General features: G+C 37.1%; 1 protein-coding gene across 2 annotated transcripts in view; it reads left to right on the top strand.

Annotated features, from left to right (window-relative positions):
* The window catches only part of camk1b (calcium/calmodulin-dependent protein kinase Ib), a 40,601-nt gene that overhangs the window by 23,527 nt on the left and 4,284 nt on the right, over positions 1-12,790 (top strand). For both annotated transcript variants that reach the window (XM_008409293.2, XM_008409292.2), the window contains 6 exons: positions 5,343-5,474; positions 9,454-9,528; positions 10,594-10,732; positions 11,052-11,178; positions 11,345-11,420; positions 12,563-12,675. In XM_008409293.2, the coding sequence (XP_008407515.1) occupies positions 5,343-5,474; positions 9,454-9,528; positions 10,594-10,732; positions 11,052-11,178; positions 11,345-11,420; positions 12,563-12,675 (662 nt within the window). The remainder of the gene's footprint in view (positions 1-5,342; positions 5,475-9,453; positions 9,529-10,593; positions 10,733-11,051; positions 11,179-11,344; positions 11,421-12,562; positions 12,676-12,790) is intronic.

The following is a 12,790-nucleotide window of genomic DNA, read 5'->3' as shown; positions in this document are numbered from 1 at the left end:
TGAGTGGCTGTGCGTGTATCCTCTTCCTGAACACACGTCCCATGGTGCTTAGAGGAATGTCCTGTCTGGAGCTGGGGTAGTTCAGTAAACACTGTTGTTTACTTTACAGTTTAGCTACAGTCACAACTGGGATTATGCTCCCAGCAAACTCACAACAATCATCTACACCGATATCCAGTTGAAACCTTAATATTTACGTATTAAGTGTATAAAATAGAAATAATTTTTTGTTATTCCAGCTGACCTCAAATGGGAAAGGGTTATAGTATTATTTGAAGTCAGAGAAAGATAACATATCTTTTTGCACTTTGCATTTAAATATCCAGTTTCATTAATGCTACACATTTTACAAGTCTTTATTTATGTTTTTCTCAGAATATTTTTGTCCCATCTCTCTATTCTTGTTGTGCAGACTCATTGTAATCTTTCTGGACAGCAGTTTTGTTGACAACTAAGTCTGTGTAACATCTGCTACACTGCCTCTCTGAAGATTATCCGCTTCTTTCCCTTTTTGTTGCTCGGAGCTAAAGTATTCAGCAGTGTTGTTTCATAATGTAGTTTCTAGCAATGTTTCCTAAACCTGGTCCCCTGAACACGATGCTTTATACATTTCCTTGCACCCAGTTGGTAGAGGTTAAATGTTGACAAAAGTGGTGGGGAAAGTGATTGGTGACGTGTTCCACAACTAACCAATGCACATCAGACAGGCTATCCATGACGTAAAAAGAAAACACGATTAACCAGAACAGGCTACTTTTCGCCATTGGTCTCTGGCCCAATTTTGAGGCTTGCAGGCTTATTGTTGACACATTAATAAGTTCTGGACAACTGATTAGCATCCTGACTGGGCTGTGGCTATGCAACTTGCATAACAAACTGCAATGCACAGTGTATTCCGACACCTTTCTAATAGTCATTAGCTTCTTTAGCAATTTGAGCTACAGCATCTCAGCTGTTCCATCAGACCACGCAGGTCAGCGATTTCTTCCCGTACGCATAATGAACCTTGGATGGCCCTTAATAGATGCTGACGTGTGCAGACATGGAATAGCCTTTAGGAGCTCCAATTCTGGAGATATTGCCTCCCTGTCAATTAGCCATCACATCTTGTCAAACACACTGAAATCCATTCAAAAGCTTACCAAAGCTGTGACTTACTTAGGTTTCGGTACTTTTTGCTCCCTTTTAGTAGTCACAATGTTGTATCTTATATTTTATTAATTTACACTGTCATATGAGAAATATTGATGAAATAAATAAATATGAAATAAATATTTTTCTGAGTAACTTATAGCACTTTGAATTGATCTGTTAGTAGGTTTCCATATCAAGATAAGAAAGAGCACTTCTTGGTATTTCTTGACATAAAAACATAAAAAAATGTATATTAAGAAATTTGCCAAGAAATCATTACTGATATAAATTTGTTCTGAAAGTATTACTGATTGCACTTAAAAATTAGGTATCTTTATGTTCTTAAAGGTAAAGTTTAAACAGTAATGATTTCTTGGTTAATGTCAAGTTGTCATAACAGACATTTTGAATAATGTCAACTTTGTATTAAAAGTGTCATAATTTACCGAATGACGCTTTATGACAACAGTCATAAATATTCATGAAGGCTTATTCATGTTCATGACATGTTATGTCATGTTTATTAAAGTGTCATGGCAGTCTTATTCACCCCCCTTCACATAAAGTGTTACCTTTATATGTGAAAATTTATAGAAAACCAGAGATGGATAAATGCTAAATGTTGAAATTGTTATTAAAATCAGATGTCTGACATCTGAAATGATTTCATGATGCAATAGAGGACTAGAAATATGAAACAATGAAATAAATACCAAAATAAATATTCATGCCTTTAAATTCCAGAGGAGGTCTGCATTTAGTTATCAGATTATTGAGACGTTTAAATAAATATTTACACTTTATTTAAATGATCACACAATTTAAAAAAAAATTATATGATTTGTTTGTTTGACACTTTTGCTGTCAATATTTCTCCAACAGTACTGAGAAAGTTTTGTCTGACCTTTGCTGACATAAACCATATTGCAATTTAGTGGTGTCACATTAACCATCTGGTGACATTTAATAGCTGTGGTGTTGTGTTCAAGTGCTCAATGTAAAGATCCCAGTATTTTCAAATGTTCTTCTACCAACTGTTTCTGTGCAAGACTATTTAAATATACTCTGAGAATCACCCGTTCCTTGTAATTTTTAATCCGAGCTTTGTCAGAAAACATCCCACTTTGTGTTGAGTTCATTTGTGTTGAATTAGTCCATTGTCGATTTTCCCACTCAGCCTTCTTCTTGTCTGCTGCAACTCAAATAGCACAGTTACATACAGATGGATGTGGAAATGCATTGCATGGCGTTTTGCAGTAAGTGAAAGCAGAAGTATTGCACTAAATTAAAGTGATGAGTGTAATGCTGTGACAGGAAGTCAGACGTAGAATGTTGTCCTTTTGTTCTGATCTTGATGAGATTAGTTTGTTGTCTGTTTACACAGGCCATAATGACAAATCAACATCTTTAAGTGACGTTTCTTTCTACCGTAGTATCATTTAAAGTTAAAATGATTTCAAGTTGAACAATTTTAGTTTTAAAAATGACAAGGACTTAACTTGCAGAGGTTAGTAATTGCTTCTCAGGTCGAAGGGTGTGTGCACCAGAGTTGGATCCTGCCTCAGCTTTTTGGTCTGACTATATAGCTGCATGGAAAATATCAACACAGTCATCCAGAAGCTACTGAGGAATTTGTAGCTCTGACAGCATCCTCCACACAGCTGGATTTCTTCCAGAGCCAGTGGCCTTTCTGTGGCAGTAATAGTTACTAAATGAGTTGTGACCAAGAAGCTTCATTCCCTGGATAATTGTCCAACAGAACATTGCATTATATTAATCTTCAGCGTTCCGGATCTAGGCTTTTGTGATAAAATTGTGTTGTAGAATTGGTTTCTAAATGTTTCTTAAGGACTGTAAAATAAATGTAATGATTGGTGTAAAGTTTTTTTTTCTAAGGCTTATATTGCAGGCGTTTATTTTGATGGACACAAACATCTTCCAGAGTTGAGTAAGAGCTTTGTTTAGCACCAGGGACAGGAAGAGTAGGGGAACAGAGGAAGATGTGTCTCAAAACTCTGGTAGTTTGGTTCTGACTGTATATTTTTATCTTCATTGCTTCAGCATTTTTGATATATTTGACTCAGTTTAATATTTAACTGCAGGAAATTGAAGCTCAAGTGCTCTCACTTAATCAGATTTATGCAAAATAGGGAAAATGTAAACAGTATTATTTTTTTATCATGTACAAATTTGATAAGTTTTAAAATCTTTGTCAACTTTAGAGGCAGTTTCAAGTCATCCAGAGTTTCTCAGAGTTGTGTTGTTTTTATACAGAGGAGGCTGTTATTTTTAGTACACTGTGTAGGTCAGATGGTTTCTCTTTCTGGTGACAGTTGTGTGTCGCTGTGCAGTCCTTCCTGGTCTGCAAATGATAATGTATCTGTAAACTGACTGACAGGAGGCCTGTGGTTCCCCTCGGCCCACACGTACATTTTTAGCTGTGGATGCATCACTTGGTTTTTACGTTGTTACTGCAGTTTTAAACCTTCCCTCAAGCTAAGCAAGACAGGTTTTACTAAGACGGTAACTTGTCAGAGCATGGTGATAGTTCTTGCAGGTCGATGTGGCTTGATTAATGAAGTGCTTTGACATGGATCCCAGCTGATTTAGTTGTAGACAATGGATTGTCAAAAAGAAAACGCATAATTCTACTACACATTACTGTTTTAAAAAAAATTATAATAAAAATACCAAAGTAGTATTGAGTCCAACATGAGATTATCTATCAGATTAGTTAATTAATGAAAGAGAGGAGTCAAAGGTTTTAAAATTGTGCAATTATTCCTCCACATGGAGGTGAGTTATTAATAGTCATACAGAAAACCCTGAGTTTTTGCACACTCAGGGTTACATTTAAATAGGTTTAGGGCCTGATAAAAACCACATCATTCTTAAAATGTCCTTCATGTGAAATCTCAGAACTGAAAAAAAGAGTACCTTGTTTTTTTATTTTATTTTTATTATTATTTTTACCACCACTGTGCTCAGATTAGTGTTTTAGAATCAGAGCATTGTGATTTACTTAGGTCAGATAGACCATGATTACAATTTCAAGCAGGCTGACACCCCTTCTTATTTGTCACGTGAATTTCTTATTTATTAGAATTCACTTTCACCTATAATGAAGCTGCTAAACTGAGTTGGTAAATTACACTGATGATATATTGTTGTTTTTTTTTGTATTGTATTGACATTTTTCATTATTTCATGTGTATGAAACAATGGGACATTTACTATTATTATAATCTTCTGACTAAACAATTATAACCCCCACAGTTATACATCTATACACACAAACAGCTGACACTATGTGTGCCATTGTGTCTGGGAGCCTCTAATGCAGCTCTGGAGCAATTTAAGTTCTTATGTTTGCTTTATCCTAACCCTCAACATCATTTTCATACAGCCCCTTGTTTCTGTTGTACTACTAATCCCACTAGTGTGGGTGGATGCACCCAGTTGTGGGCCAGGATTTTAACCAGTTATGTCACTCCAGACATTCTCAGTCAGAGATATCTGGGCGTTAGATTTCAGAAGAATTGTTTGGCTTCAGGGCTAAAGATTCAAAGGAAAATGATAAAGATCTTAAGTGCTTTCTGTTTCATATCTGGTTATTTATTTGTTAGTTGGAAGAGAGAATTACTGTGGATAAAATGCAACGAAATGTTATTTGGTCTATTCTCAATGGCGTCTAATTAAGGAGCTACAGTGTACACATTAGTGTATCACGGCCCAATGGACCGCTGAACCATAAAGTTATGACAACATGCAGCTGTATATATTGTTATTAAGAGATTATATGAGTGGAATTGAGTAAAATGAAGTAAACTGGAAAGATGCATTGAGTGATTCATGCAATCCACACATACGCCTTCATATTTAGATAATATACCCATCCGAGTGTTTTATTGGTTATCATGTGAGTCAGAGATAAAAACCCCCAGCGTTCAATACTGGTGCTTCCAAATCAACCCACTAGTTTACAGGCTCGACTGAACTCGAGTCGGCATGTTACAGGCTTTAGGAGGAGGCTGAAGTTAAAAATAAATCACAGTCTGGCATCAGTAGGGCAAGAAATTAACCAGCACTTTTTTTTTTCATCAAACCTAGACTTTTCTTTTATTTATCCACTCCATATCATAAGAACCCAATCTGAACCCTGGAGATTGATGAGAGTCGACAGACTGACCTTTGTGTTTGTGTTTCAGGGGAGCTTTCTCTGAGGTGGTCTTGGCTGAGGAGAAGAAGACGCAGAGATTGGTGGCTATTAAGTGTATTCCCAAGAAGGCATTGGAAGGCAAGGAAAACAGCATCGAGAATGAAATCGCAGTTCTGCACAAGTAAGTGAAATATTAGCCTTTAAAATTATCCTCTGATAAACATCTACATCTAAATTAAAGTGGTCTAAAGGTATTCCAAGTTATGATGCTTCACTAAGGGTTCTTAAAGGGGGAGTATTATGCCAAATCGACTTTTCTGAGCTTTATTTCATGGTGTGATGTTATTGCTTCTTCAGTTCCCAGTTGAGCCTACAGAGCATTCCTCCTCTCTCTCTCATGCAGCTCCACCAGACTAGTGGCTGCAGCAATTAGCAAACACCTGGTGGAACTGCACGTCTGCTGAGCTTATCAAACAAACTACAACACTCCTGTAGTTTGGAGAAGCATTGCTGTGACGACAGAGACAGAGGCCAATTTCGAGGCGTAAGATACAGCTATGATGTGGTTATGAAGTCACATTTATTTTAAGTTGTATTTAACATAGTTACTTGATTCTGGTATAAAATGACACTATGTGTTTGTAAAATACACGGTGCCTCACCTTTAAAGATTTAGACTTACATTGTGGTGCTACACAACATGCATCCACCTAAAATGTAATTAAAACATATTTTTTCAAATTTACCTTCCTTAAAGATTACAAATTATGCAACAAGAAGCCTTATGCTTTAAAGAAATACACCTGCAAAATGTTTTCCTCTTTCATACCTGAAGAAGCAAACCTTTGTTGTTGTTTTTTTTAACATTAAGAACAATGAAGTGACACAAACCTCCTAATTGTGAAGGGCTTTTTTTCTGCTGTGCTCTTTTTATATATATGGGGAAATACAGGTCACAGTAAAAATGGCTGATCTACACAGGTCCCTGGTTATTTTTAGAGGCCTTGTTGCCTAGGTTACAGGAGAAACACAATATACAGTTATGATTCCCTCTGAGGTGAGAACTGTGGAATGAGAGTGGTGGGGGTCAGCTAGCAGCTCACATACAACTGTGACAAATTAAATAAAACCGAGGTAAACACGGCGTGAGAGTCATGTTTGGCTCCGCGGGATGTTCATATTGACTCGTCCAAAGGCTTCATTGCTCATGTTAATAGTTTATGTCCCCATATCTCGCAGAGCGGGGGTAGGGTAGGTGTATGTTTGCTGGTGTCATCACATCATAGCTGAGCATGTAGCTCCTGCTGAAGAGGAGGGAGGAGTTGCAGAAGACCTGAAACACACTCTGCTTTACATCATAACTCCTTCAGAGTTCAAAGACGTTACTTCATGAATATAAATAGCCTACAAATTTCAATCAATTAGCTCCTCTTTTACTACACACTGTATATTTTGTGAGAGGGAAAGATGATTTCCTGTCTAATTTATGAAATCGTCAGACTGAATTATGTCCTGAAGGTTTTTTTCTGTCCCGGTTGGGAAGGATTTCAGCATGCGTTATAAATGAGAGAAGCATATGTACAAGAGTCACATCTGCTGTTCTTCAAAGTGGAGCCTACCCCGCATCACAGCTTCATTACTGACTTTGCTCGCCTTTGTGAAAGCTTCACAGTTTTAGCTGAACGTGTGAAGGCTGACAGGAAGATAAGCATTTCTGAAATTGTTCAACTTTACAGTTTTCTCCACCATTAAGAATTAGATTTGGCGTTCTTTAAGAAGAAAAACACTACTTTATAAATCTGCTCTTTAAAATGGATACTGATTCATTTGTAATATAAAGTTGGCTTTAGAAAACCCCCAACCATCACACTACTGCTATCATGCTTGACTGTCACGTATTTAATGGGGCACAACCCTTCCTAACAGTTTCTCTTTTGAATTTTTTTTTTTCTAAAAGTTTTCGGAATGATTAAAAAGTTTCTTTGGCAAATGTGAGACAAAGCTTCATGTTCTGTTTAGTCAGCAGTGCATTCTGCCTAGAAGAAGATGCTGTTTTCATTAAATCTTTCTTTTTGCTGAATTATGCACACTTAACTACGGACAGTGAAATTCACAGTCACTTATGTGTTGTGTTTGTGGATTTTATGTCACATCCTGGATGAATCCTAGATTAATTATTGGAGTAATTTCGGCAGCTCAGCCACTCACCACTGTTCATTTTTTCACTTAGTGGTTAATGGGTTTCACTGTGGTTCACTGGAGTCCAAAAGCCTTTAAAATGACTTGTTAACATCAGGTTAATACATGTCAGTGACTGTTTCACATCTGTTGTTGTATTTCTTCAGATCAAAGCATGTCTCGGATGATAAGAAATCAGCTGTTGTATTAATGATCAACCCTGTACACAGACACTGATCATCCGCTTGCTGTGCCCCTACTTTCCTTTCATTAGCGGTTTATAAGCTAATCTGTAAGCGCTGAATGCACACCTGTAAAATCACCACGCGAGCTGTATGGCTATATTTTCTTTTGTCACCTGGACAAACACACACCTGCACAGAAATTCTGCTGAAATGCACAATGTTTGCTGAACGCTTAAGCTCATACAGGGCCACACGTGACTGATCTCTCTCTTTGTTGTTTTAATCTGTCACTTATCCTCCTCCGAGTTTGTCTCTCCCTCAACGCTGTCCTTAGCAGATGAATGAAGGTGTCCATGCTTTGTTGCAATCTGGATGAGTCACTGCTGTAATCCAATGTGAGCTTGAGCTGACCCACACAGAGTTCGCTTCGGTACATCTTGTACACATTGTGCTTGGTGCTGACTGTCTCAGTTTAGCATCTTGACTTTGTACTCAAACGTATTCAAACCCCTTTAAATATTTTCACCCGTTTTCACATTTCAACCACACATTTTAATAATTTTCTAATGGGAACTTTTCTGGTAAACCAGCTCATAATTGTGAAGTGGAAGGAAAATCGTACATGAAATGTGCTGTAGCAGGGAAACATCAAAAATATGCAAGACAGGGTTTGGGACCACTGCCCTACATGACCTTTGGCAAACTGTATTCAGGAATTTTTATGGCTTTCTTTGACACTATTTGTCTTCTTGTCATTCTTTTGTGTGGAGTGGATAACTAACAATTACTTTGTCTAACACTTTAGACGTAGATCTCTCCAGTTAACGCAGGGCCATTTAACTGCTCCTCTGGTCAATACCTTTCTTGCCCAGCCCAGACCTGTCTGCTCCGTTTCTTGGTGACGGTGTTTGCTTCACTTAAGGCTTAAGCTCTCTAACTAACCCCCAGAGGCCTTCACAAAACAGCTGGGTTTATATGTAGAGTGAAATAAGTACAGATGGAATGCATCAGCTAATTAGGGGATTTCTTAAAGCAAATATGGACTTTATTCAAGGGTATCTAAATATAAATCCCCATAATTTTTTAGTTTTAAGTTTGAAAACAATGTAATTTCTTTCTGCTCCACATTAGTGCACTACTTTGCTTAGCTCTATCACAAAGTTTGATTAAAATGCATCTGAATGTTTTTGTCGAATGTGGAAAAAAAAAAGTTGAGCAAGACGCTGCACAGTAAGACCAAGTTTTGATGTAAAAACTTAGTGGGATTTTGTGACAATGCAACAATGATTGCTGGTGCCAGTTCATCTTTTGCATGTTTTCTTTTTTTTTCATTCTATTAAAAGTTGAACGCTGTAAGAGGTGATATTCTGTTTTGATAAATAAGATTCATCAAAAGCCTAACTGAACGTTTTGTGACATGCTAAGGAGAAAGACTTTCACCGCTCTGCAGGTTTTATTAACTGAACACAGTGATTAGGACAAAAAAAAAGGGCAATACCTGTCTGAAGCTGGTGACTCATGCTCCCACCGCTGTCACATCACTGACGAGTGTCAAAGGGCACCAAAGCATAGTTCAGCCAATTAGAGAACTGCATGCAATTGCCGAGAGACATCTCCTCTTTACTCATAAAGATAAACTAACCCAGCCCTGCACATTAAGTTTTACACTGAGATCATATTTACAAGCTGGAAGCAGATAAGCTCAACTTTCATGCATAAAGTTATAGGATCATTTCAAGTAGGAACATAATAAACAACCAAACTGTTTCTTCCTCTTTCTCTTTTTCTTCCTGACAGGATTAAGCATCCAAACATTGTGTCTCTGGAAGAGATATTCGAGAGTAAATCACACCTCTACCTTGTCATGCAACTGTGAGTATTCACATATGTGTGGTGCTGTGTGAATCCTCCTTTTTTGTGCAAAGTGTGTTTCAAGCTGCCTACTCGTGTTATCTCCCACACGCTCTTTGTCACATGCCTCGAACTGCACTCCGCAACACAGATACACACACATTCACACACCTGTTTGTGCGTGTGCGCGTGCACGTGTGTGTGTGTGTGTGTGTGTGTGTGTGTGTGTGTGTGTGTGTGTGTGTGTGTGTGTGTGTGTGNGTGTGTGTGTGTGTGTGTGTGTGTGTGTGTGTGTGTGTGTGTGTGTGTGTGTGTGTGTGTGTGTGCAGACTACCCATGAGCATCAGTGGGGAGTTTGCCTTCACACTAGCAGCTTGTCAGTGTCCCACCCACCTTAAATTGCTGAAATGTCAGAGAGGATCCAGATCAATGACAGACCAGGATCAGGAGGGCTGTTAATTGTGACACTAATAAAAGTGTAAATCATTCATGCATTCATCAGAGTCAAAGCAGAAAACAAAAAGCAGCAGGTGGCAGAGACCCAGGGTGTTCAGAAAGCTAAGGGATGCTTCAAAACTCAGTTTTTACCGCATTAAATATTTATTATATTTATTTATTATTAACAGTCTGTTGCTGGATTCAGTGTTGGTTTTTCTTTCTAGTCTCCCTTAAGCCACTGATTAAGCCCTGAGATTTCTTTCTTGATAAATAGAAAATTTGTAGAGACCTTCGTAAGCAGAGTGAAGTCTCCATCTGGTGGCCAAAAGCAGCCACTGTTTGAGGTTTCCCAGTATTTTTCAGATTAAAGTAGAATGCTTTTTACATTTGAATATTTGTAACTGGAAACTTCATCAAAGCTGTTGTAAGTAGCAGTTCTTAGCAGCAGAAAAACTGGAAGTTGTTTGTTCTTGTCACTGGCTGTAAAGTAAGTTCCAGCTTTTTTTCGTTTCCTCTCGCTGATTTCCTCATAGGTTTACTGCCGTGTTCTCCCACTTCTCTGGCATCTCCTTTTGTTCGAATTCATTAAAAACGGGCGATGTTACGTGTATTTATGACACGCTTTGCTGAATGCATCTCTTTCTGCAGGGTGTCGGGTGGAGAGTTGTTTGATCGTATCATAGAGAAGGGCTTCTACACAGAGAAAGATGCAAGTAAGCTAATTCAACAGATTCTGGACGCTGTAAAATACCTCCACGACATGGGCATTGTGCACCGTGACCTTAAGGTCAGTCAGACCATTCTGTATTTGATAGTACAATGTTATTTTTAAGCAGTTTTTGTTTAATATAGAGTACTATGCTTTTCTCCTGCCAACTTGTCAACACAAATATCTTTAACGTTAACAAGAAATTCAGAACAAATTGTGTATGTGGTGTAACACTTATGTTTTTTCTGTACTGCATGTCTGATAGTATCTGATGAGGTTTTACTGGATATTTAGGGCTTTAACACATCTGTTTTATCCTAGTGCATATTCGACAGGCTTTATAATATGCTTTAAATTCACACTTGTATGTGGTTTTGCGTTGCTCCTCACCTTACAGCCAGAGAACCTGCTGTACTACAGCATGGACGAAGACTCAAAAATCATGATCAGTGACTTCGGTCTGTCTAAGATCGAGGGCTCGGGCAGCGTGATGTCGACAGCCTGTGGAACTCCTGGATACGTCGGTAAGATGTTTAGAGATCAAGATTTACTCATTTTACATATCATGTAATTCTGCAACAGCTTCTTAAGATATTCAAATTAATATTAAATGTATGTACAAACATTCATAGATGAATGAACTGGAGTTTTGACATTTTGTGTTAAAACCTGCATCTTCTGTTTCTTAAGCTCCTGAGGTTTTGGCACAGAAGCCGTACAGTAAAGCTGTGGATTGCTGGTCTATTGGGGTCATAGCATATATTCTGTGAGTACAACTTTGGATAGTCACCAACCCTCAGACAAATACCCTCACTAGGTCAGTATATCCAAAATAAAAGAAAATGATACAACGACTCATATTTACCTTTTCAAATCTGACACATCATGTGTTTCATACGAGTATTTTTAAATGATTGAAAATAACTATTGAGAAACAAAAGGACACCTTCGATAAGTTCGAAGTCAAAGATATTTATTTATTTATTTATTTATTTATTTATTTATTTATTTATTTATTTATTTATTTATTTATTCGCAAGCCCATAAAATTATGAAAGTGTGTAGCTTTTGAGAATAATTTTTGATTGGGTTAACCTTAATTCCAACAAACCAGAACTTTCATTTAAAAATGTGTAGGAAAATATGAATCCTGTGTGCATGTTGTTCGTAGATCAGGTTTTTGCACATGCCATCAAGTTTGGATAAACAAAATGTTGGTAGATCAGGACCCATGTTTGAAATCTTTGTCCATCTGACACATAGACTACCAAACCAACTTTCTTTTTTGTGTTGTTTTTATATCCGATCATGAATAAGGAGGTGCGAGATGTCCTACCATGTGTTTTCACCTGAATTGCATGATTTTGTCTTGAGTGTGAAAAATGTTGATGCTATGTTAAAAAAGACAATCCAGTTAGTCAGTTAATACACTTAATATTCTGTGTTTTGTCTTGTTAAACTGAGTATATTTAATAATATGCGAATGCTTTTATTTAACATTTTACTTGGTTCCACTGCTCTTTCAGAACCATGAGATAAACATTGAAGTTTAACCATATCAAATAAATCTAGATGTGTTTAGATGAGACTCATTTGTCAGATTAAAAGTACTTTTTGAAAATAACAACCTTTAAGAAGCTATTAAACATGTGCTACATTAAACCTGACATTACTATATTAAAATAGTTTTTATTGGTTAAATACAATATCCTATAATGTGTTTTTACTAGCCTTATGTAGAAAATCAGCTTGAAAACATCAGTCTTTGTGTAATTCATTTATGTAATGTGTTTATTTAGTGAAATAAGTTACTGAGATAACTGAATTTTTCAATAATATTCTAATTTATTGAATATGAGTGTATAGCGTTAGTCATGCACCAATAAACTGTTCTCTCTTTTATTCTAGGTTGTGTGGATACCCACCTTTCTATGATGAAAATGATGCCAAACTGTTTGAACAAATCCTGAGAGCAGAATACGAGTTTGATTCTCCTTACTGGGACGATATCTCTGATTCAGGTATAATACGTGTAAAAAAAAAATCTGTTCATAATGTTTTTGACGTTCTAGTATTAAACGGTTCAGTCTAACATAAAACACACATTTTGTGACTTGAGCAAGAAAAACCTTTTAT

The sequence above is a fragment of the Poecilia reticulata genome, linkage group LG5 (assembly GCF_000633615.1).
Source record: "Poecilia reticulata strain Guanapo linkage group LG5, Guppy_female_1.0+MT, whole genome shotgun sequence".
Classification (NCBI taxonomy): Eukaryota; Metazoa; Chordata; class Actinopteri; order Cyprinodontiformes; family Poeciliidae; genus Poecilia; species Poecilia reticulata.
The sequence above is the reverse complement of the archived record's forward strand: the minus strand, read 5'-3'. Positions and strand labels throughout refer to the sequence as shown.